Source organism: Nycticebus coucang, chromosome 22 (assembly GCF_027406575.1).
Source record: "Nycticebus coucang isolate mNycCou1 chromosome 22, mNycCou1.pri, whole genome shotgun sequence".
Classification (NCBI taxonomy): Eukaryota; Metazoa; Chordata; class Mammalia; order Primates; family Lorisidae; genus Nycticebus; species Nycticebus coucang.
In genome coordinates, this window is record NC_069801.1 from 9,756,107 (window position 1) to 9,782,570 (window position 26,464).

Below are 26,464 nucleotides of genomic sequence, written 5' to 3' on the forward strand. Positions count from 1 at the left end.
TGCACATCGTCGGGGTCACTAACTTCATCACGTTTTTACTTGACAACAATTTAAAGTTTCATAGAAAAGAACTGTTTATATCAAGTGTGATGTTTACTAAGCAAGGATGTATTACATATAAGAAAGCTCGACATATAAAGGAATGACTTCATGGGTTAACCTTCAATTATCTGACATTTTATTCACTGAGTACTTACTAAGAGGTTTATATTGGTTTAGCTTGTACTGAGCTCTCTAACCAGATTCCTTGTGCCAACTACAAATAAAAAATAGCTTAGATGACCAGGCCTTAATTTAAATATAGTGCGTTTGGTTGTTAAAGGTGACCAGGTGAGTTGTTAAGTAGCTCAAGAAAAGAAAAAAAATCCAACTATATTAAGATCTGGGGTAAAATGCCCAGGGGCAGGTAGTGTGAAGAATGTCCCGAAACCTCATATTCCTTGGGTTATTGACATTAGAACATAAAGTTACAATGTAAGTAGGATCTTCTGGATCAAGGAAAGAAAAGATGAATTACAAGCAAGTGCATGAAGAAATAGGTGAATTATGTTTAACGGTGTGTGTATGTATACATGCTGGAAACATAAGAATATTACAGTGGACGTTCTACTTAAATTGTCATGATTTTCATGTGATATGAATGACATCAAATGACTCTTAAGGCAGGCATTGCAGAAAAGACAGCCTTCAGAGATTATTATTTAGAAACAAGTATGTCATATGCATCTACTAGAAATCGTTTTTGCCATGTTTTTATTTTACTATGAATGTATTGACCACTGATTTTAAAGGAATAATTCTAGCTCTTTCCAAACATCTTTTATATTAAAACATTTGCATTTTATTGCCAGTTTTTTGTTCTGTACTCAAAGAGAACTCCAGTGGCCAATGTTAGTAAATCCACCTTTCTACTTCAGGTATTTGAAAAACAGAATAATAATGTAATGAGGTCTGATTGTGTTTACATTCAACACAGTATTGGCATAAGCAAAAAAAGGACATTGCATAATAAGGTATTCAGCAATGCTTTGTGTTTCTATAATACTAAGAAAGCTAATTTCTTTCCTCTTAGGAATGATGTAATTCCAAAGCAAAAATTTGATGTCATTCTAATGAGTCTCCTTTTAGTTGTAGTACATCGAAGCTCTAGTAAAGATTAGTAAGGAATCTATTTTGTTGTAGATGATAGGTCTGAGAAGTAAGCTCTCAGCCTAGATTGAGGCTGATCTATGGAGTTGCTTTATAACAAGCCCTTTGAGCAAACTCTACAGTTCTGTATGTGGTTTTAAATCACTGTAAATTTGTAGGCAGGTACATATTACAATTGTCTGTTTTTCTTTTTAGGGCTCATGTAATCAAAGAAGTTTCTTTGTTGTGTGTATCTTTACAGAACACAACAGGAATTGAAAATGAATCAGGTGAGTTTAAAAAATAAGAATTTATACAAATACATGACCTAGTTGTTAGACAAGTTCTTGATTCTTAGAAGTAGCAACACATGCATTCATTCCTCCCAAATTTTCATTTTTTTAAAAAATATCATTAATGAGTTCATCACCTTCATACTGTGTGTTTGTGGAGTAGAATGTGCATTGTTTTTGGGGGGGGGGGTTTGGCATGCCTGTGGCTCCCTGAGGAGGGGACTCAGTCTTAGGGATTTTAGTTAAGGCTTTCTTTTTGACCTCTTCCCTGCCCCACTCTAGTGTGACTTTTTTGTTTTTGTTTTGAAGCTTATTTAAGCTTTCATTTTTAGCACTTTTTATTTTGTAATTATCCATTAGTTGAAAAAGGAAGATTAAAAGTTATTTTTAGAGACTGCAACCGATCAAATGAGAAACTTTAAGAATTTTGTCCTTGGGCCGCGTCTGTGGCTCAGTGAGTAGGGCACCGGCCCCATATACCAAGGGTGGCTGGTTTGAACCTGGCCTCCGGCCAAACAGCAACAAAAAACCAGGCGGGCGTTGTGGTGGGCGCCTGTAGTCCTAGCTACTTGGGAGGCTGAGGCAAGGGAATCACCTAAGCCCAGGAGTTGGAGGTTGCTGTGAGCTGTGACGCAACGGCACTCTTATCAACGGGGATAAAGTGAGACTCTGTTTCTAAAAAAAAAGAAAGAATTTGTCCTTAAAAAACCTTTTCATAAAGTGAAAGTAACAGGGCAGATATTGAAATGGAAGATGTGTTTCTCTTTACAGGAGGGTGCGGGAATCCCTGGTGTTTAAACTATTGTGCTATGGATATTTCTGTAGCCTCAAGGGTGTTCTGATAAGTAGAACCGGTTAGGTGGATCTAGTATATTTTAGAGTAGGATTCTTATTTTCTGGTTTCAATATCATTTCATTTGTAGTGATAGAAATTTGTGACATCAGACACATTTTCAATCTTCATAAGCATATATATATTTTTTAAATACGAGGGACAAAACCTAAAAATGTGAAGTATATAATTTTTTAGTCCTTTGCTTAAAACTCTCAGACTTGAACATATTTTGTGTCCTGATCAACTGAAACTTTGGACACCTTCTTATAATTTACAGGTGCTTTTAACTAGTGATAATAAGCACAATTTAATTAGGTGGTCAAGTTTAATAAATTCAGTCCTGTGTTGCATTGAGAGATGTGAAACTTTTGGAAGGGATTCTTTTGATATCTTTTCATTACTTTCTTTATCAGAAATATCTTTGTTTTAATGGAGAGGACTGTACATCATAAAAAATGAATCTGGCGAACACATGGGGCACATGGTCTGTATTATTTTAAAACTTGCAGATTTACTGACGTGCTTTTGAAGGCAAATTATTTTTGAAATACTGAGATGGGGGAGGGCAAAGAGAACACTGGATTTTCACAGTCATCGTCCATCAGAGTTATATGGATATAGAGTTCATAGATTTCATTTATTTTCCAATTTTAAGATTCTTAATTGAACTTGGTCAATCAGAGGAGTTTGCTTTTCTACTGTTCAGCAACTGTTGTTGGAGGAGTCTTGCTTCTGGGTTAGAATGATCGTGAATGCTTCCAAAGAGGAGTCTAAATGGTGACATTGTCACTGTTCAGAGGTTATTTATTTGAGGTGCTTACAACTTTAACCTTCACTATGCCTTAATTCTTGTACAGTGTTAGGCCAGCAGTATTTCCAGCATGTTCAGACTTGTTTGACACCTCGCACTTTTTCCCTTTAACATTTCGTTTTCTCGTGTTTAAGAAAAGTCCGCATGCCATTGGTAAGAAATGTAGCAATAACTATTTCTTTTCTTGGCTTTTTTACAGTTTCATTTTATTCTTGACAAGTTTTAATATCAGATCCGCAGAGCACTGCCTTTGATGCCAAATGCCAAATATCAGTGGAAAAGTGTCCTTTTATGTTTCTAATAGTTAGCACATTTCTGATTTGACTGTAATTTAAATGGTCTGGTAGAATGAAACTTTTATTAGGATTATGAAAATTGTTCACTTTATATGAGTAAAATTTTCAACATTTTTTGTTATAGTTTCATGATTTGAAGAATAATGGTTATCCTATTTAGACCTGATTATTTCATGCCATGAAATCTGTCAGTACTTTTCAACATTGTCTCAATAATTTGAAAAAATTAAAAATTCAGGAGAGTTTATGGTTTTTTCTCTTTCAGCCAGTAAAAATGAGTAATAAATGCTTGAAAAACTTGAATATAACTATATGCAAAAATTCAGGTATAAAAAAGTTTGAACTTGAACAAGATTGACTTATAATTAAAACCCTGGTGATTATTTTAAGGTTTTAGATTATTCTCCATGGGAACTAATCAGTATTGCTTTGATGAATTTTATCTGTCAAATCTCTCTTATGATGATGAGTATGATCTCTTAAGACAGCAGCACAGAATAATTTGATTTTTGGGAACTGAAGGACCCAATGTGTGGGCAAAACCATGTTGTTTGCGAGCAGTTCCTTTAGATGAAGCTCTAGGGTCCAAAGCATTTAGGCACTGACTTTGGAAGCCACATTCTGAGCTGTTTGGGGCTCCCCAGTTTTCAGACCCCACGTGCTCTCTTTCTTTTTCTTCCCTCTGTTCTTCCCTCTAGACTTACCCCTTTCCTAATATCTCTCACCTTCTCAGTTTATCTCCCCGCCCTTTTTTAGCTAGCTCAATTTAGAGCACAGCTTTCTTAGCACATGAGTCTTTGTTCCTTCTAACTGAGCCAGGTCTGGGGGAGGCAGCGGGAGCGGCCACTGTACCCTCCCCTCTTCATTTTCCCTTCTCTCCATTCTCAGGTGGGGGGTGTCCTTTACTCGTCTCAGGAACATTTCATACCCATCCTGATATTTAACTTTTGAGATGGCCCACTATTTTTCTTCTTATTTTGCTAGATTTGTCTAGGAAAATTCAGAACTTTTTAAATGTGTCTCTCATTGAATAAAGAACGTAGAATATGGGGGTGGTGCCTGTGGCTCAGTAGGATGTCGACCCCATATACTGAGGGTGGCAAGTTCAAACCCGCCCCGGCCAAACTGCAACAACAACAAAATAAAAATAATAATAATAATAATAATAAAAAAGAATGTAGAATATGGAATGTCCAAGGCCAGCTAAGCTCTGTAATGTAAATATGCTCATAGTAGCTTAGAGCAGATATGCTAGAGTTCATACCTCTTGGTATCTATTGAGTGCTTACCAACCATGTTAAGCAGTGTACACGTCTAAACATTATCTCATTAATTCAGTCTCCATAACCACTCTGGGAAGCATAGGTTATAATCTTCATTTTGTGGATGAAGACTTTCAAGGCCCAAAGAGGTGGCAGTGGCTTGCCTATTGATCACTCAGACAGTAAGTGGAAGAGATCCGATGAAAACATAGATCTGTCAGATTGTGGAGCACAGGTTTCACTGTGCTGTACTGCAGTCAGGAATCAGGGTGAGCTGTGTTATGCTTAGGTAACAAGCAAGTCCACAATCTCAGTGCCTTAACAGCAATATGGTGTGGCTCACTGCAGGATTCTGTTGTTGTAGTTGCTCAAGCACCAGGGATGTGGAGGCTTTGACTCAACATACAACACTTCTGCTTTCATTAATTTGCCATGGTTAGTCACATGGGCACGTCTAATCTAAAACTAAGGCCAGAGGAGCAGTGCGGTCCCATCAGGTGCCTGGGAGGAGACGTGAACTGTGATACTTGGGGACCCCCCCTAATGGTTTACTGCATCTGTCTTGATTACTAATTTATTGAACCATGCTTCAGTTTTTTTTTTTTTTAAAGAATCTTTGCATAAGTCCAATTGTTATTAATATTTGTAGTTTTCGGCCAGTATAGTGGCTTACGATCGTAGCTTTCTGCATCTCGATCAGTAATCTGTGGTATTGTCATTAGCCTGTAGCAAAACAGTTTAGCCTTTCAAGCTTGTTTTAAGAACTAGTAACAGAATAAGCTTTTAATTGCTTGATGCTGCAAATCCAACCCTGAAAATGTGATAAGCCATTCACAGTTTCATTATCTCAGTTGTGCTGAATGTCCTTTCCTTCCTTCCCTCATTCATCTTGTATAGATGGCATCCAGAGTATTGTGGGTTCTGCAGTGAGTTAAGTGGGCCTGGGCTCTGCAGCTGACATAGTCCTAGAGGGAGGCAGTTCAAAAGCAGGAAGACAAACTGGGTAATTTTTGACGGAGAAAAGTGCTGTGAAGACAAGGTCCTGAGGTCAACAGTGATAGACGGGGGTGGGAGGAGGGTCTCCGGATTTTGTGGTCAGAGAAGGGTGCCCTTCTCATGCTTGGGGTAGGTAACTGAGAGGAGAACTGAGACTTGAGTGATAACAAGGAACCAGATAAATAGATGAAGAGCTGGGGAAAGAAAATTCTAGACAGATTGAACACAGTAAGTGCAAAGGTCCTGCAAGAATGAGCGTGGTGATCCAGGGACAGAGAGTAAGCCGGGCTGGACCTTGGCCCCGTCAGGGACACGGGGACAAGATAGCATTGGTGTGAGAGGCAAGGATGAGGTTTATAGGGCCTTAAGAGCCACCGGGTAGGCTTGGGGCTTGTAGTCAAGTGGCTAGGGCGCCAGCCACATACACCAGAGCTGGCGCGTTTGAATCCAGCCTGGGCCTGCCAAACAATGACAACTACAACCAAAAAATAGCCGGGTGCTGTGGTGGGCGCCTGTAGTCCCAGCTACTTGGGCGGCTGAGGCAAGAGAATCGCTTAAGCCAGGAGTTGGAGGTTGTGAGCTGTGACGCTACGGCACTACCCAGGGTGACAGCTTGAGGCTCTGTCTCAAAAACAAAAACAAAAACAAAACAAAACAGAGCCGCTGGGTAGTGACACAATCTGACTTCCATTTTCAGGATAGTACTCTTACTGTGCTGTGGAATTATAAGGGCAAGAGTATGGTGATATGTTTGTTTATTATTCACATAAACACGGTATTTTAGGACAGTTTCTTCAGTTGGGCAGCTTAATGATATCTGCCAGCTTTTTGAAAGAGGGTACTTTTTTATATTTCATAACTGATTTTATTGGTGTTCTTTTCAGAAGTGGTATATAAGCTCTTGTTCTGTGTTCCCATCTGTTTATTATTATTTCGGTCCTATTCATTCTTTAACCAAATATAATTTAATGCTGTTTCAGTGAACTGAAGCTTATTTGATTTTTCCCCATTGTTTGCTCCAGAATAGTAGCTTAGTCTTGTTTGCAATTCTTAACAAAGAAGAGTTGTTCATAGAATTTTAGAGTGTTGTTTTTTTTTTTTTTTTTGAGACAGAGCCTCAAGCTATTGCCCTGGGTAGAGTGCTGTGGCATCACAGCTCACAGCAACCTCTAACTCCTGGGCTCAAGCGATTCTCCTGCCTCTACCTCCCAAGTAGCTGGGACTTCAGGCGCCCGCCACAATGTCCAGCTATTTTTTGGTTGCAGCCGTCATTGTTGATTGGCGAGCCCCGGCTGGATTTGAATCCGCCAGCTCAGGTGTATGTGGCTAGCGCTGTAGGTGCTTGAGCCACAGGGGTGCCGAGCCAGTTTTAGAGTGTTTTTAATACTTTATGATTCTTTGTTTTGTTTTTTTTTTTTGGAGACAGAGTCTCACTCTGTGGTGTCACAGCTGACAGCAATGTCCAACTCCTGGGCTTAGGCAATTCTCTTGTTGCCTAAGTAGTTGGGACTATTTTTTTGTTGCAGTTTGGCCCAGGGCTGGGTTTGAACCCACCACCCTCGGTATATGGGGCCTGCGCCCTACCCACTGAGCCATAGGCGCCGCCCTACTTTATGATTCTTAACTGTCTTTTACTTGTGAGTATTATTATACTATGGTGATAATTATTAATCTGTTGTAGCAATAATATACATGTTAGTATGATTATATAAAATGTTTTTGATATTGGGAATAATAAATATGATCTCTTCTGTTACCTATTACTAGTTCTCCACTGTTAGTTTTGATCAAATCAATATTTAAGAAACTAGGTGCTTTAATTAAACAGGTTAAAACGGATAAAATAATTCCTGATAGTTCTCTGCGTGAAGCATGTAAAAAAATTGCATATATAAATTTAACCGAAACACTAGTAAATCTTACTCTTACATGTTTTTGAAAGTTAAAAACATTTGTGTATGTCGACCACATGAGATGAAGCCTACAGCCTTCTTAGAAGCAGCCAGTGTTGGTGCTGGGTTGTGGGGTGGAGTTACCTTACTGATTGCTGAGGACACTGTCTCAGAGTGTGGAGGAGGCTGGTTCTGCAGCGGCAAGTGCCTGGAGCTGACTGGGAGGTGGGGGAGTGAGTGGTCAGAGAGGTGGGGGTCAGTTCTGTGCTCATTGTAAGGACTAGAGTAGACCTTGCCAGGTAGATGGGTAATTTTGGATGGTTTTGAGTTGAGTTTAAAATAAAACCATTAATTACAGTTTTTTCTATTGCATTGGTATTTTTGTCCTTTCAATTATTTTTGTGCGCATAATAGTTTCATTTTGACGTGATTTAAACATGGTAATGTAGGATTTATTTGTTACGTGTTATTTACTTTAAAAATCAACTTTGTGATATAATTTGCATGAAGTAAAATATACCTGTTTAAAGTGTATGAGCTTGACAGATGTCTGTGCTTCTGTAACTGTTACCGCTGTCAAGTCCTAGGACGTTGCCGTCACCCCAGGAAGTTCCTTTTTGCCGCCTCGGCAGCCGTGGACTGGCTGTGTCTCTGTGGACTGATTTTCCCTGTCCTAGAGTTTCATGGAATGCACTCGTATGGTACAGGCCCCTTGGCTCTCTCTTATTCTGGGCAGCGTGCTGGTTTTGAGATTGACCTGCATTGTCATTCTGTATCATTAGTTCATTCTTTTTTACATTGGAGTTATTTTATAGGAGACCATCTATACCAGCGGTTCTCACTCTGTGGGGCGTGACCCCTTTGGGGGTCTCCTGCATATCAGATATTTATATTACGATTCATAACAATAGCAAAATTACAGTTACGAAATAGCAACGAAAGTAATTTTATGGTTGGGGGTCACCACAACATGAGGTGACCGGCATTAGGAGGGTTGAGAACCACTTATCTCAACTAATCCTGAGGGTCGCGGCATTAGGCAGGTCAAGAACCACTGATCTAGACTAATCCATTTGTACTCGTAATTCCAAAGTGTTAGTGAGACTCTGTGATGACTTTCCATCTTGCATTTTAGTTAGTACCCCTCAGTTTTCTTTTTTTTAATTTTATTTTATTATTATAGCTGTGTACATTAATGCCATCATGGGGCACCATACACTGGTTTTATAGACCATATGACATATTTTCATCACACTGGTTTGTTAAGCATAGCCTTCCTGGCATTTTCTTTTTCTTTTTTTTTTTTTTTTTTTGTAGAGACAGAGTCTCACTTTATGACCCTCGGTAGAGTGCCGTGGCCTCACACAGCTCACAGCAACCTCCAACTCCTGGGCTTAAGCGATTCTCTTGCCTCAGCCTCCCGGGTAGCTGGGACTACAGGCGCCCGCCACAATGCCCGGCTATTTTTTGGTTGCAGTTTGGCCAGGGCTGGGCTTGAACCCGCCACCCTCCGTATATGGGGCCGGTGCCCCACCGACTGAGCCACAGGCGCCGCCCGGCATTTTCTTAGTTATTGTGTTAAGACATTTATATTCTGGGTGGGGCCTTGGTGTGTGTCACACTTTATGGGGGCAAGACATGATTGCAAGAGGGACTTTACCTGACAATTGCAATCAGTGTAACCTGGCTTATTGTACCCTCAATGAATCCCCAACAATAAAAAATAAAAAAATAAATAAATAAAAAAGACATTTATATTCTACATTTACTAAGTTTCACATGGACCTTTGTAAGATGCACTGTAGGTGTAATCCCAACAATCACCCTCCCTCCGCTGATTTCCTCCCCCTCCCCCTTCCCCATATTCTTAGGTTATAACTGGGTTATAGCTTTCATATGAAAGCCATAAATTAGTTTCCCCTCGTTTTTCTTTTTTTCTTTTTTTTTTGAGACAGAGCCTCAAGCTGTCTCCCTGGGTAGAGTGCCATGGCATCACAGCTCACAGCAACCTCCAACTCCTGGGCTCAAGCAATTCTCCTGCTTCTGCCTCCCAAGTAGCTCAGACTACAGGTGCCTGCCTCAACACCCAGATTTTTTTTTTGGTTGCAGCTGTCGTTGTTTGGCGGGTCAGGATGGATTCCAACCCGCCAGCTCAGGTGTATGTGGCTGGTGCCTTAGCCGCTTGAGCCACTGTGCCGAGCCTCCCCTCATTTTTCTAATCCTAAAATTATGGTGTAAAAAATTGAGACTGCTTTTGCCATTTTAGCATATTATTAATATAGAATTATGTTTTTATAGGTAAGTATGAATTATTCAGATTATGAATAATTTGATTTTTCAGCCTTAAAAAGACTTCTGTTATGACTTAAATCTCAATTATTAATAAATACGTAGTTTAGGAAATTAACATGCTGAATGAATAATGCTGGTGCTTAAAATCTCATTTTGGGTCATGTTTTTTGCTAGATAAATTAGTGATTTTTATAAAACCTGAGATTGTCTTTTTGAATGAAAATGTTAGATCATTTCTGAAATTTGAAAACAAATTAACAACCTGAATATCATTTTCTTAAATAACTAGAAGGAACTGGTGGCAAGACTTTTCTGTTGTTCTGATATTAATATTAACATGGTAGAGAAGCAGGTTGTAGAATTGTTCAGATCTGCCTCAGTTTTGTTACTTTTTGACTCTGTGTTCAGCTCCAGGAGTGTGACCTTGGGCAAGCCCCTGGACTTTTTTATTTTCACCTTCTTTTCTGTTAAATAAAGATAGTAATGGTACCCACCCCATGTGGTTGCAATCAACAGTAAATAAGTTAATAAACATAAAGCACTTAGGTTGGTGCCTGGCATATAAAAACACTGTGTAGGTTATTATTTATTATCATTATTATTTTTGACCCATAAATAAGTCCAGATTCTGCCCTGTAAAATGCCTTCTAATCACTATTACTCAGACCAGCCATCCCTAGGCTGGACTATGACAGATACCACTCGCTTGATCACCTCACCAGAAGTTTCTTTCCTTGCAGGGCAAGTACTGTCCTTACAATACATAAGACTGGCCATGCAGGTAATGAGCAAAGCACACCATCACCCCGAGTTGTTAGATGCCTTCATGGATGAGCTGGGATTTGAACTTGACCTAGAATGGTGTAGAGCATATTGACTGGTCAGAACTGAAGCCAAGAGGACCAGTGGCCTGGTCCAGATGAAAGTCTGAACTGAGAAAGAGGCAGAGTGGGCCGAGGACCTGCCCAGTGAGGAGAGGAGAGGCCCGAGGATAGACTGGGAACTCAGATGCCTGTAGGGGCCAGGGAGGAACTTTAAGAGTAAAATGGGAGTTTCCCGTGATTTCTTCCAGTAAAACTTTTTCTTTCTTTTTTTAAAAATAAAACCATGGGTAGACCATACAAACCCTGTCTGGCTTCAGAGGCTATGGCCCTGCAGTTTGCTGCCTTGGATGGAGATAGCTTGAGAGGGTGCAACTCACTGTCACCGTAACAGCCTCACTGGGGAGCAGCAGAAAGTTTTGCTTACCCCCCATTCTTTTCCCTACCCCATTCCCACTCTCGTCCCACCCCCTTTCTGTTTCTTTCCCTCCTGCCTTACCCTCTGACCCACCATTTCCATTCCTGCTTCACCCCAATCCACTCTATATCAGAATGTTCTGGACTTGGGAAGGGGGAAGCTCTTAGGTACCTGATTTTCTTTGTTCGTCTTGAACCTCAAGGGTCCCTAAATCCATTAGGGGAACTATTGGATTTTAATTTAGAACATTTTTTAAAAAGTGCATCAAACCAGAAACTTTATAGAATGATTACAGAAGAAGACACAGTTTGGAATGTTGTATATAGAGTAGATTGGGAGTCGGAGAACCATCTCATGCTGTCACCACCTGGTGGCACCGCGCTCCGAGTGCAGTCCTGCTCTTTGCTCTGGACTCCCGTTCTGCAGGTCCTGGTGGCAATCACTCTGACCCGGCCTCTTTTTGTTCCCGGTCATGCTAAGCCCTTTCTCTCTGCACTTTTGCCTGGACTGCCCAGGCTTCATGATGTATAATTTCAGGTTTGAAGAAGCCAGTGGCAGAGGGAACTGGAGAAAGGGATCAGATGAGACAGGTTTTTAAGGATCAGCAGCAGCGTTTGACTCTGTTGACCACTTGCTTCCTGGATCCCTCTCCGGCTTTGCTCATACCCTGCGCTTGGTGCCCCTCCTGCCTCTCTGATGACTTCTGGGACTAGGCCTCCCTCGCTCACTCCTCCTGCCTCTCTGATGACTTCTAGGACTAGGCCTCCCTCGCTCACTCCTCCTGCCTCTCTGATGACTTCTAGGACTAGGCCTCCCTCGCTCACTCTTAGATAAAGGCATCTGGACGGCTTTGTTCTCTGCTCTTCTCTCACTCTCTGTTTCCTTTGAAGCAACCTTTCCACCCTCCTGGACTCCATGACCAGCTTGGTCCGAATCTCTCCCACAGCCACCTCTTTGCACCCAGACCGTCAGACATTTGCTCATTTGTTCACAGAGACTATGGCTCTGAGCTGGGCACCCTATGCCAGGCCCCGTGAGACAGAACCTGCCTGTGTCTATACCCTAAACTTGCCTCTTGTAGAGAGGTAATTAACCAAGCCAACCCAGAGGGCTTAACTAAGTATACATTGCTGCTAGCTGGGAAGTGTAACCGAGGATAGTGGAAACAGTCTTTTAGGAAGGAGGCTATGGGGTCCTCTGGGTAGGGCAGAGGCCTAGAATACAAATGCAAATTGGCATTAGGTAATCTTCTTGCCCGGCTGGGGTCTCAGCCCCACCACCCTAGGGTTTAAAAAGCAGAGAATAGGAACTCTTTTCTTCTGCAGGAGCCCACACAGGCATTAACAGTAGGTTGTTGCATTTAATACTCTCAAGTTATTTGCAACTTGTCCCGGTTTATTCTGATGTATTTTGCTTATTCCGCTTTAGAGATTAGCAGTTAAACCCTTCAAATGGAAAAGACCCTATGCCTGTTTGTGGGGAACAGCCACCTGCGGTTGTACTGAGGAAGAGTGGGAGGTAGGGCATGATTCGTATATCGAGCTGTCCCCCTTCCACTGCCATCCCAAACTCTTGTCAGGCTTGTGTCTAAGACTCTGTCCTGCCTTGCCCTTCAGATGGAAGATGCCCGGATTAGAGGCAGTCCAGTGCAGTGCAGTGGTTCTCAAGTTGAAGGGTGTTTTATATCTGTGGATGTTTACCATGTTAGAAATTACAATACAATTGTAAAACTTTTCTTTCTTTCTTTCTTTTTTTTTGAGACAGTCTCACTATGTCACCCTCAGTAGAGTGCAGTGGTGTCACACCTCACAGCAGCCTCGAACTCTTGGGCTTAAGCGATTCTCTTGCTTCAGTCTCCTGAGTAGCTGGGACTGCAGGCACCTGCCACAACGCCTGGCTATTTTTTGGCTGCAGTTGTCGTTGTTTGGCAGCTCTGGCGTATATGGCTGGCGCCCTAGCCACTGAGCTACAGGCGCTGAGCCTACAATTGTAAAACTTTTAATTTTGAGAGGATTGTGGACTCCCAGGAAGTTGCAGGCAATGCGGAGCTAGGCATGTGTCCTCCCTCTCCAGTCAGCTTCTCTCCAGTAGTCGCATCGTACACAGCTGCAGAGTGTTGTCAAGACCAGTAAGTCGATCTGTCATAAAATAGTGTTATCTGCAGGCCTTATTCATAAATCAGAAAATTTTAAAACACGAAACGAAGCAATCACATATTTTGTTAGTCCTCAGAATGATGACATGATCACACATCATGGCCTCCAGAGAACTCCGCTCTGCACACCTGAGAGTGGAAAGGGCTGATAGCATCTTAGTGTTGTTATAATAGTAGCTCTGACCTTGTGCCTCCCCCCACAAGGGATTTTCCAGCATCTTTGGGCTAGGCAGTAACTGCAGGGTTAATGGTTGAGATGTGGACTCTGGAGTCGGACTGGCTGAATTTTATTTTGGTTCCACAACTTTATTTTTTGTTTTGTTTTGTTTTTTGGCCGGGGCTAGGTTTGAACCCGCCACCTCCGGCATATGGGACCGGCGCCCTACTCCTTGAGCCACAGGCGCCGCCCTTGGTTCCACAACTTTAAAACTACATAGCCTGGGAAGGTTACTCCACAGGGCCGCTCATCGTATCTGAGAGTCTAGACCCTGAAGCCAGGTTGTCTGGCCTGAAGTTACCCAGCTCTGCCACTTAATTGCTGTGACTGTGAGCAGGTTTCAGTCCGTGACACGGGAGCACAAAAGTACCCATAGCCTTTGGTAGTGTAAAGATTAAATGAGGTGATTCCAGGTGCTTGGGGTTGGGTTTGGCATACCCTGAGCTCTGCAGCCTTGTCGGCTGCAGTTATGATTGCAAGTGTCAGAGAGATGATACGCGTGATACACGGGTCCTGGCCTGAGGGGAGGAGTACCCGTGACACCGTCTAAGCAAGGGAAGAAAAGTGTCAGGGGACACAGAAGGACCCTTCAGAGGCTTCCCAGCAAGGTCAAACCAGTGAATCAAAGTCTAACGTTTCTTGTCTCAGGCAGCAGGAACAGAGAAGTTGTTCTAGCCTGTGGGCTTCATGGGGAGGGGTCCTTGATCTGCTTTTAACCATCGTATCCTCACTGCCCAGCATGGTGCCAGCCCTGAGCAGTCACCCAGGAAGTATTCTTTAGTGGTTGGTGGGCTGGAAGGAGGAGGCTTTGGTTATTACTGGGGAGGGGAGGGCATAGTGACTTTCAGTTGGAGGTAGGAAGTTGGAAACATTGGATTAATGAGATCAATTAACAGTTAATAACTAACTTATTAAATGAACTTATCTTAACACATTAAATTTAATACGTGCTATTTCAGATCTATTCATCGATACATGTTTGGAGACTGTACCTCATTAAACAGTCAAGTAACGAGTCCTCATTACGATCTACCCAATAGGAAAGCAGAGAAGTCCTTTAGCTTCTTCCATATTTATTACAGTAAATGTTAGAAACATGTAAGATGGGAAGGTGCCTCTGTGAGACTGGCGGTGCTGGGAGAGAGGGCCAGCTCAGAGTGAAGGGGCTCCTGCTGCTGCTCTGGGCCAGGTGCCTGGCTGAGCAGGCAGGTAGCTCTCTGCTGTGCCCTGTAGACAGGCAAGTGGCCATGCCAGCCCCTCCCCCCTCAGCGCTGGCTGCTGCTCTCACCTTCTCTGCTTTGCACACTGTGGTCTTTTTTCCCTTTTGGTCTTTGAACCTTCTAGGTTTCTCTTTGACTCAGGATTTGGTCCTTGTTTCCATCTTGGCCTGTTCCCCGTGTCGTCACACAATTCCCTTTCTGGTCTTAAGCGTTCTGTATGAAATGACACCCCCATCCCATCTCCATTGCTGCATTTCTTTTTTTGTTCTTGGTTTTTTACAGCGCATCAGGTGTTATATTAATATGTATTTGATTTTGTCTGCTTTCCTCACCAGAATGATGCGTTGTTGAGGCAAATGAGATGCCCAGAATCTTGCTGGCCCATGGTGGAAACTTGGGATATTTTAATAACTTAATTGAGTAGATGTTGCAATTTCTTTTTTCTTTTTTGAGACAGAGTCTTACTATGTTGCCCTTGATAGAGTGCCGTGGTGTCACAGCTCACAGCGACCTCAAACTCTTGGGCTTAAGCGATTCTGTTGCCTCAACCTCCCATGTAGCTGGGACTACAGGTGCCCACCACAATGGCCGGCTATTTTTTTTGTTGCAGTTGTCATTGTTGTTTAGCTGGCTGGGGCTGGGTTCGAACCGCCAGCCTTGGTGCATGTGACTGGCACCGTAACCACTGTGCTATAGGCACCGAGCCAGATGTTGTGATTTCTTTTAGATAAGATGGATCTGGGAAATAATCCCAGTATCAGAATGTTATTTTATTTTACTTTTTTAAAGCAGGCCTGGGCCAGATTCGAAACCACCACCCTGGTGCATGGGGCTGGCGCTCGTAACCACTGAGCATGGGTGCCCAGCCATAGATTGTCATTCTTTAGTGTAAGAAACAAGATGACCCTGTTTAGAGTATATTATATGTAATATCATCAAGATAAATATTAAAAACAGATATCCCAGTTTGAATGTGTGGAGAGAGAATTTTGTTTAAACATTCTTTTGTTCCAAAGGTTTAGTTGTAAATTGGTTGCTTAGAATTGAAAGCATATCACATTTTCTAAAAACGGATTTTTTTTTTGAGACAGAGTCTCACTATGTTGTCCTTGGTAGAGTGCTGTGGCATCACAGCTCACAGCAACCTCAAACTCCTGGGCTCAAATGATTCTCTTGCCTCAGCCTCCCAAGTAGCTGTGACTACAGGCGCCCGCTACAACCCCTGGCTATTTTTTTTTTGTTGTTGGTGGTGGTGTTGTGGTTGTCATTGTTGTTTGGCAGGCCTGGGCTGGGTTCAAACCCACCAGTTCTGGTGTATGTGGCTGGTGCCCTAGCTGCTGAGCTATAGGTACGGAGCTTACTCCTTTGAGCCACAGGCACCACCCTAAAAACGGATTCTTATATTGACCTTGAAGAATACCTCCAATTCACAAAATTCAAGCACTGCTAATATGAAGCCAGACCATCTATCTAATGCTGCCCATATAGGAGAAAAACTCAAGTTGCAGGGGGTGCGGGGGGGGTAATGAGGAAGGGGGAGAAGAGGGGGAGGGTAGGGTGCTCCCACTGAATGGTCATGGCGTGGGAGTATTTGGCGCACCTTTTGAGTATGGGCCATAACCACAAGAGGGACTCTGCCTAACAAAACCAAATATTTTGACCTGGTTGTACCCTCACGTTAACCCGAAATTAAAAAAGAAAAAAAAAAAGTAATTCAGGCACATGTGGAGGAAATACTTCCTTGATAGATGACCGTGCTATTTTGTTTATTTCCATCCCTTCCCTTTTCCAAAAAAAAAAAAAAAAGAGGTTTAATTTGGCTTACAAAGAGTCGTGTACTCTTTTCAAGTGTTCAAGTGACAACAAACATTTCAAGTCTCTTGCTATGCTCTGGGAGGCAGCCTTGAGTAAGATAGACACCATCTGTCTTCCCTGCCCTCTCAGTGCATAGTTATACAAATCATTATTTGGGATTCTGATAAGAACTAAGAGGGAGAAATAAGGAAGAGAAGCGGGTGGTTCTATTTAAGGCCAACCTACGAGTCTGCTTCCTTCTGCTTCTATAATAGAATCATTGGTTTTATAGAACGGTCGCAGGCAGAGTGCAGCCACAGCAGCTGTAGTGGCGATTTCAGCAGCTGGAGAGGTGGGAGGGGGGCCCTAGGGCTGCCCGGAGTCTGGCTTGGGGTGCTGTGGATTGAGGCCCTCCCACTTCAGGTGAGGGTGGAGGGCACTACACCAACGGGAAAGCTTCTCTCAACTGGGGTAAGGAATCCACATGAGAAGTAGTGGGTTGACCTGGAGCATTTAAACACACAGGTATTTCTCTTTCTTTTTCCTGTGGCAGCTCGCTGAGATCCTTTATATTCTTGGATGTTTCAGAAATTTAATTTATATGGTCTCCAGTTTATACTGCAGTTAACACATTTCTGCTGTCGTTTCCATGGAGGTCAGGAAGTTTTAGGGCAGAGATTCTCAGATGATATTGGAGCAGAAACCACAGTGGTTACAAGTTCAGGCTGTAACGCAGTGGTTCTCAACCTTCCTAATGCCTCTTAATGCCGCGATCCTTTAATACAGTTCCTCACATTGTGGTGACCCCCAACCATAATATTATTTTCATTGCTACTTCATAACTGCAATTTTGCTAGTTATGAATCATAATGTAAATATCTGATATGCAGGATGTATTTTCATTGTTAGAAAGGGGTCGTGACCCACAGGTTGAGAACCGCTGCTGTAGTGTCAGACAGGGGTTCAGATTCAGGCCTTGGACAATCTAGGCTCTGTCCCTGAGTTTCAGTTTCCTCCTCTGTGTGTGAGGGGGGTAGGTATGCCTGCCCCTCAGGCTATTGAGAGTCAACTCTATCAAGCATGGAAAACGGTTAGCACAGTGCCTGCCTGGAGGAAGTTCTCAGCAAATACTAAGTTGTTAGTATTTCTGTACCAGACAGGCTGTCTTTTCAAAGTGCTGTGCTCCCATGGAGGTGCAGGAGTGCTAAGTCTTTGTTAGGGTCCCGACTGAGGAAGGGAAGAAGACTCCCTTTCCTGTAGTCAATGGCCAGTGCTGACAGGACTCATAACTCTGGCTGGTATTTGTGAATATTGCTTAATTTATCAGCATTGTAAAATGAATCATTACGTAGCCTACAATGCCGGCTCCCAACTTCGTCTTTCTCCCCTTTGGAAAAAAATTGTTCACATTTCCCAAAATCCAGCTAATGAGGGAGGGGGTTGGAGGTGGGGTCATGGGTGTGACACACCTTTTGGGGGCGGGACTCAATTATAAGAGGGACTTTACCTAACAAATGACATCAAGGTAACCTGGTTCTTTGTAATGAATGAATCCCTAGCAATGATAAAAAACAAAACAAAACAAAAATCTTATCTAATAGATTAAAATTTAAAAACTGGAGATATACTGTATTTAGAAGTGAGAAATGTTTGCACTTATTTACACTTTAGCTAATTAAAAGTACCATAAGACCATTTTCTGGGGGCAAATTTGGCACTCTATGTTTTGGATAGTGTTTTGGGGGTCTTGCCAGGACAAAGGTGTAAATCAGGTGGGAACAAAGCATGGACCTGAGGCGTGTGCCCTGGTGGTGTGGCCCGGGATGGTCTAGGTGCCCTCTCGTGCCTTTCTTGAGCTTTCCAAATGCAGTAGGCCAGAGAGTGGGCAGCTGTTGTGTTCATAATGACTGTGGGGTTTAAGCAGCCTGTTGATATTTAAAAAACCCCAAATTGAAATGCTAGTGCGTAAATTTGGATGATATTCCTTTCTTGGTATATAATATTCTTGAAAACTATAAAAGCTTCCTTGTTGTGGGCAAAAGTAATCTTTTTAGCTTAGTCTTTGCTTTTTGCCTACATTGGTTCCTTTGAAAGTCCTTGAGAAATGTTTCCTTTTGCAATGAAATCAAACCTGCTTTGGCTACAACTCACGTAATTCTTAGCAGGGTCACAATACGCGTATCATTTCTTTAGGGTGTACGTGGCACTGGACACTTGTTTTCCTTTGATTTGAATGTTGTTTTGAAATCAAGTCATGTTCTACCGGTTGGCTTTCTCTCCCTTCCTTACGTACATTTCTTACAGTAATCTCCTTTCTTAGGATTGTGATGAATTCCAGGCTCAACTTTGATAAGTAGTTGTATAAAACATTCTATTTCTTAGTGATTTTGTGATAGGTAGTGACTTTGTTGGTTGGCGATTTGGTAAACAGTGGTAAATTACTGCTTCCTGGAAAGGTCACATTTCCAACTAGGGACGTAAGGTGTAGTGCTCTTGGGTGGAATGTTCCAGCCCTGATTAAGGTGGAGGTTGTTCCTGGGGGTACTCACGAGTGAGGCAGGATGGGACAGCCAGGGTGGTCTTCACAGTGTGTGCTGGAAGGATGCATTTCAGTGGGGTATATTGGTTTTTAGTTTTTGAAAGTGCTGACCTGCAGACGTGTAGCCTTTGGTTTAAAAGTAAGCCTAAGCCTGTATTTTGCTGCTAGGTTCTATTTGAGTTTAAAGCAATACGATGCTAGAGATTTTTGTATTTTGGAAATGGCTACAGGTGGTTGGAATAAAATAAATTAACACAGGCATGCTTGGAGACTGCAGTGGCTTCCTTTGGACTCATAAGCAAGCATCACAGCAGCTCCTGAAATGCTTGCCATCCTTATTTTGGCTTGGCTTGCCAGCTGTAGGTTTCAATTGTATTTTTTTTACTGGAGAAAGCTTCACTACTTAAGTTTTCTTCCTTTGGCTATGATCCTTCTGTGTTTTGACTTGTAGGACACTGCTGAGCTTGTGGCAGCCACCGAGAGCCTGGCCGAGGTGCCTGAACACGTGCTTCGAGGGCTTCCCGAGGAAGTGAGGCTTCACCCGTCTGCTGTCGACAAGACCCGGATCGGTAAGTGCCCCGGTCGCAGAAGGAGATGGGCCGAGAGCACAGGCAGCAGCCAGGCTTCCGTGGGGGCCGGTGAGGTAGGGCGCAGTCAACAAGAGCAGGCCATTAACCCCTGACTTAGAGAAGGAGATCACGTTTGTGCACTTTCCAGTCAAGACAGGTTGGACATAGATCAGAAAAATAAAACTGGGAAAACACACACAACCCCCGTCCTTTGGGACCTGCCCAAGCCTCCCCCTCTTCTAAGTCCCCTGGACCTCTTCCTATAGAAGGTGGTGTTCCCTCCTGTCTGATTTCACCAGAGTATGATTGTGCTATTAGATTTACTTGATTATTTTCTGATTATTTTTACATGTGTCCCTATCATTGATGGTGAGTGCGTTCATTTCTTATTTCCCCTGCGACCCTCGGTAGATGTTTGAATGCATGACGTGACCTGAGTGGATCTGAATGCTTCTGCCTGGGATTTCTTGTTGAATACAGACCAAGCTTGTGTGTGTTTGGTCCTTATGCCTGATCTTTAGACGGAAGGCTAAAGAAGTAAATTATGAACATTTAGTCAAAATACAGTCTTGGAATAGATCATGTTTAGATCCTGCTTTTTAAAAGATGTACTTCTGATATTCTAAATTATATGTATATAGATACAAATTTTTAATAAATGTTTAATAAATGATTTCTTAATTCTTACTGAAAACTTACTCAGTGAACCATTCGAATATTATTATTATTATTATTTTTTTAGAAATAGGGTCTTGCTCTGTTGCCCAGGCTGGAGTACAGTGGTGTGATGATACCTCAGTGTAACCTTGAACATCTGGGCTCAAGGAGCCTCTCTCTTTATTCTCTCAAATAGCTGGGACTACAGGTGTGCACACTGCTCCTGGCTAATTTTTAAAATTTTACAAACTCCTGGGCTCAAGCAGTCTTCCCATCTTGGCTTTCCAAGGTGCTAGCAGTACAAGCATGAACCACTGCACCTGGCTCTGAATATTTATATCATTCAAATGAAAGTTGTTCATTTTGTAGCTTAACTAATTGATTGTGAGTGTTGTTGATGTAATTCATAGCAGACTTAACAGAAGAGTGGAATTTGTATATCCTTGCTATTACAGAACTGGCCCAGTCTCTACCCCCCCATTCTGTACTTGAAGAGATTGAGGCTAAGAGGTGAGGGAAGCCGTCCAGAGTGATGCTGTGTGCCATTCCCTGACCCCTGGGCCAGGCTTCTGCCTTTTTACTGATTGCCTCCTCATCATTTCTGTTTGCTTTATGTCAGTGCATAGAGAATAGAAATAACCCCAGCAATACCATGGGTGAGCATATATTTTGGCTATTTTGAAACCCTGCAAAGTGAGTAGTTCCAGTAACTAGCTTTTCAGGAAGCTTAGCTAGGGAAGAGAGGGTTTTCCACTTGAAGCAAATGAACTTCACAAATACTTATTCGTGAAACTGTTTCTAACCCTTTGTGAGAACAGCGCATGTTCATTAGAGACAATTTGAAATCTGCAGAGAAGCAGAAAGGAGTTTACAAATTTTTTGCTGTTTCACTCCATTCCGGTATTTCTTCTCAGTTGTGATTGTGTTACTCAAGTATTTATGATTAAAACTACATGGGTAGTTTTTAAAACAAATACAAAACGTTCTTTTCTAATTATAAAACAGCATACGTTATTCATGGACTATTTGGAAAATACAGAAAAGTATAAAAAATAAAAATAAAAATCCCCGTTGAAGATTTGATTTAATTTGATTAAACTTGATCTCAGTTGATTTAACATTGTACTTTTAGGGAGTTTAGCCTTTTAACTAAATTTTGTGAAGCTGAATTAATTTTAATGCTTTCCATCTTTAAAATAACTACAATAAGTTATAAAAATATTGATTTTATTTTCTAGGTGTCTGGGCCACTAAACCAATTTTAAAAGGCAAAAAGTTTGGGCCATTTGTTGGTGATAAGAAAAAAAGATCTCAGGTTAAGAATAATGTATACATGTGGGAGGTAAGAAAGAATTCTGGTTCTTTGTTTATCAGAGTTCTATATATTTTAAAGACGTTGTTACCCTGTTATCTCAGGATTTGGGACATTTTGAAATTAAAACAATCGTTTTAATGTGTTCTTTAAAATCAAGAATATTTTTATTAAAGAGAAAATGTGTTTCCCTGGATGCAGACTGCTATTTATATGCTTTTGTATTTTGAAACTACTTGGCTGTCCTCAACAATAAATGTCAAATCCATTTTTTATATTGCCTTGTCCAGGGTGTTTTGCTTTGCAACTAAGACCTTGACTTCCTGTGTGATGGTCTGTCACTTTCCAGGCTTCCAGATAAACACCATAAAAGACACTCCGGGGTGGCTGTGAAGGAAACACCATTAGCTTCTTCTCTCTATTTTTGAGAGTAATTTGTGTGTCGCTAGGGTATTCAGAATTGGCTATATTTAGCATATGGCACATTTATATAGAGGCTTTTAATTGTTCAGAAGTCTTTCATTCTGTTAATTTCCTGTTCTCACAACAATTCTGGAAGAGAGAACAGAGAATTAACATGGTCCTTGGAGAGGAGAAACAGGAAACAGAGACAAACTGTCTTTCCCTGGGGGGCCCCCATTTGAGAGGCCTGTGGATACAGAATCAGAATGTGTTTGCCCCATAGACGGGCAATTAAGAAGGTGTTCAGTGCATTGACTGGGTTCAGAACCCTACTTTTCTGGCTTGTGACTTTAAGCAGGGCACTTAACCCTCTGGGCTCAAAAATCCTCAGTTTAAAAAAAAAATCTTTAAAAAACTGAGGTAATAAAAAATACTTGATTAGGGTATGTGTGAAGATAAAATATGTTCCCTGGCGTAGTGTATGGAAATTCAACATTTATGTTGAATTTAGATTAGGTCAGAGGCAAGAGAAGAGCCCAAGTTTGTCTGGCTCTAGCATCTATCTTTTTTTGGAGACAAGAGTCTCACTCTGTCACCCTGGGCGGAGTGCTGTGGTGTCATCGTATCTTAGAGCAACCTCAAACTCTTGGGCTTAATAGATCCTCTCACCTCAGCTTCCTAAGTAGCTGGGACTACAGGCACCTGCCAAAACACCTGCCTAGTTTTTCTATTTTTAGCAGAGATGGGGTCTTAATGTTGCTCAGGCTGGTCTGGAACTCCTGAGTGCAAGCCATCCACCCTCCTAGGATTCCCGGAGTGCTAGGATTACAGGCGTGAGCTGCTGTGCCTGGTCGGAAGCTCCTCGAGTTCTTAAATGAACTTCATGGGCCAAGCCAAGCTTTTGGATGGTGAGGAAAAGCATTCCTGTTAGATTATCTGAATTGAATGAAGTGTTTTTCACATATTACGTATAAAAGCCTATGGATAAAAAGATGGCCTACTCTAAAAAAAAAAAAAGAAAAACCTAAAAATAAAGTGTGTCTAAGAAATGTATGGGCATTTTCCATCAAGAAGTTCTGTGGGATTTTGTATATTTGAGGAATGTTATTTTTCTTAATGCTATAAGCAGTGTTTTTTTTTTTTTTCATTTTACAGAGAATAGTGCTTTTTTTCTCTTGTTCACATTTTTTTCCTTTTTTTTTTATTAAATCATAGCTGTGTACAATAATGCAATCATGAAGTACAATGTGCTGGTTCCATATATAAGAACAGTGTTTTTTTTAACATGAAAATATGACAGTTTCTCCCAATAATTTTGAGTTTGTTTCTTGTGAGTCCTTTATAATGTATCTTCTGTTAAGGTAGGAGGCTTTACCACAAGAATCATTGTGTTATGTTTTTTCATGCTTTTGCGGTGTAAAGGATCTATTTGTAGGAAAACTGCCTAGCTGAAAAATATGGAAAATTTCTTTATTTTGTTTTATTATTATTTTTTATTGTTTGGGATTCATTGAGGATACAGAGAATTAGGTTATACTGAATGCATTTGTTAGGTAAGATGATTAAAAATTTCGTGACCACAGAATTTCGCTTCCAAATAAATTACCTTTTTAAGTTTAAATGTTTTCTGAGGGAAACTGGTAAATATGCTCATGAGGTTAATACTAATTTTAGTGAGGATAATATTAGGGAACCAGAAAATGCTTCCGTTAGTTCCGTGTGTAGAACTAATATTAAACTTAATAGGGCCTGTTTCACCCAATGGAACAGTTTGATGTTGGACATGTTGTATAAATTGTTAATGGTGTTTTTTGTAAATTGGGCTTCATTTGCATTGAAATTTATAGATAATAGGACTCAATGGTAGCTTTTTGACAAATGGGAAGCATGACATATTAGGGACTCGGTTTCCACTCTAAACTTGTTCACATTCATTGTTAATGTAAGATGCTTCTTACATACTGCACTACTACAAGTTTGCAAATCCTTATGACACTGCCAGTTCTTTGTAATCAGGTTTAAAGATTCAGTTCTCATCAGAGCTGCCTGGCTTTTTCCTTCCTGCAACTAGAAAAAATCTGTATCTTGGCGGCGCCCGTAACTCAGTGGCCGTATACACTGAGGCTGGCGGGTTTGAGCCTGGCCCAGGCCAGCTATACAACAATGACAAATGCAACAAAAAAATAGCCAGGCATTGTGGTGGATGCCTGTAGTCCCAGCTACTTGGAAGGCTAAGGCAAGAGAATCGCTTAAGCCCAAGAGTTTGAGGTTGCTGTGAGCTGTGACGCTATGGCACTCTACCAAGGGCGACGGCTTGACACTGTTTCAAAAACAAACAAAAAGTCTGGATCTTATTCAGCTAGTTTGGCTAAAAGGTATATAGGATTTGATACAGAAACCTTTAAACCTTTTGCTTTCTTAAAAATAAAAGTAGATGCGCCTGTGGCTCAGTGAGTAGGGCGCCGGCTCCATATGCCGAGGGTGGCGGGTTCAAACCCGGCCCCGGCCAAACTGCAACAAAAAAATAGCCGGGCGTTGTGGCGGGCGCCTGTAGTCCCAGCTACTAGGGAGGCTGAGACAAGAGAATCGCATAAGCCCGAGAGTTAGAGGTTGCTGTGAGCCGTGTGACGCCACGGCACTCTACCGGAGGGCGGTACAGTGAGACTCTGTCTCTACAAAAAAAAAAAATAAAAAAAAAAATTAAAAGTAGATGGATATGGACTGGGTGTGGTGGCTCAGCCTGTAATCCTACTACTACTATAGGAGGCTGAGATGGGTTCATTGCTTGAGCTCAGGAATTTAAGACTAGCCTGAGCAAGAGCAGGACTCTGTGTCTACTAAAAATAGAAAAAAACAAAACTAGCTGGGCATTGTGGCAGGCACTTGTAGTCCCAGCTACTCAGGAGGCTGAGGTGAGAGATCTCTTAAGCCCAAGCGTTTGAGGTTGCTATGAGCTATGATGATGCCACAGCATGCAATCCAGGGTGACAGAGTGAGACTCTGTCTAAAAAAAAAAAAAAACACAAAAGTAGATAGATATGTTATATGTGTATATAAGTATGCTTATAGTAAAATATAGGAAGTATCAATTACAACGTACATATTTCTTATAAAGAAGAAAACTGAAAATTGAGGTAAGACTTAGTCTTTTCCCATTAATTTATTCTAACCCTGGTCTTATCCTCAGACTTGCATCAGAATGACTCTTATTACTGTAGCAGAACTAGCTTATCATCAGAATCTCATCTTGGCACTTGTTCTTTCCTCAAAGCTCCTAAAATCAGCTTATCTTTTAGCAGCAGGGTCTTACACCCCAGGCAGAACTCCATTTGAAAGCTAATCTAGGACAAAGTGTTAAATTGCTTTTCTTGAGCCCTTGATTATCTAACCTAGTCTTAAATCCTCTAAGCTTTCGCAGAAAACATTCAATTAAATCAGAAATAACAGCAGAGAAGCAGTAGAGTATTCACGGGGGTGGGGGTGGGGCAGGGATGCAGGAAGTAGGTTCTCACAGTGCAGAGTGCTGTTGGCTCAGTCTGTGGCCGGACACTGCCAGCTGAGACTCAGGACTCTCTGGGCCAGCCCCACACGCTGAGTAATCTGCGGCATTTTAAAACCACCTGTGATAAAATCCTTTCCAAATCATTTTTATGGGTCTGAAACTGCTTCAAATGAACAAAAATTTGGAATTGTTTTAGACTTAATGTTTTAGAGCTGTTTTAGGTTCATGGGCGGGTCGAGCAGAAAGTACAGATAGTGCCCATCTCCCTGCTGCCCCAACAGGCGCCCAACCTCTCCCTCTGCCTCATCCCTCACCAGAGTGGTAAGTGTGTTACAATCCCAGGGCCTTTGCTGACACTTCATTATCACCGGGGTCCATATTTACATTAGGGTCACTCTCAGTGCTGTCTGTTCTAATAAGTCTGTTTTAAAATTTAAAATGAATACATACTGAGTGCAAAATAATACAAACAATGCAGAAAATGTTTAAATGATTTTTACTTTCTTGTATATGTAAGATATATCTCAGGACTGTGTATGATACTTCTCTTGGCTGGCCCCAAACGTGCTGAGTAATCTGTGGCAATATAAAACCGTCTCTGATAAAAATCCTTGGACATTTTATATCTTACGTATTATTAGAACTCCCACCATCCAGCTGTAATCACTGTGACGTCTTCCTGGACATAACTGCTTCTCTGCCTCTGTTTTCCTTCTGTTCCTCACACACAGGTACATATACAAATACCATATATAGAAATTTATGCGGTTGAGATCAAATAGTACACGCAGCTTTGTATTATGCTTTTTTCTTCCAATGTACTATGGATATTTCCATGCCAGCTGTGTATTTACATCCTTATTTCTTATGCTTACCCAGAATTACATTGTATGCCATTCATGAATTATTTAAGCAGGGCCTGTGTTAGACATTTCAATAGTTTAATCTTTCATGATTATAAATGATTCTTCAAAGTGTAAAGCTCACTGTGTGTATATATATATGTGTGTGCTGCTGCCTTGTCTGATTATCTTCTCAAGATAAATTTCTTGA

General features: G+C 41.6%; 1 protein-coding gene across 9 annotated transcripts in view; it reads left to right on the forward strand.

Annotated features, from left to right (window-relative positions):
- PRDM2 (PR/SET domain 2) overlaps window positions 1-26,464 on the forward strand; it is a 125,752-nt gene that overhangs the window by 13,485 nt on the left and 85,803 nt on the right. For 6 of the 9 annotated variants that reach the window (XM_053575359.1, XM_053575363.1, XM_053575362.1 and 3 more), the window contains exons 2-4: window positions 1,345-1,418; window positions 19,421-19,538; window positions 21,434-21,537. In XM_053575359.1, the coding sequence (XP_053431334.1) occupies window positions 1,410-1,418; window positions 19,421-19,538; window positions 21,434-21,537 (231 nt within the window). In that variant the 5' untranslated portion in view covers window positions 1,345-1,409. Of the gene's footprint in view, window positions 1-1,344; window positions 1,419-19,418; window positions 19,539-21,433; window positions 21,538-26,464 lie in introns of those variants that run through there. The other 3 variants (XM_053575364.1, XM_053575367.1, XM_053575365.1) reach the window with 2 other exon arrangements.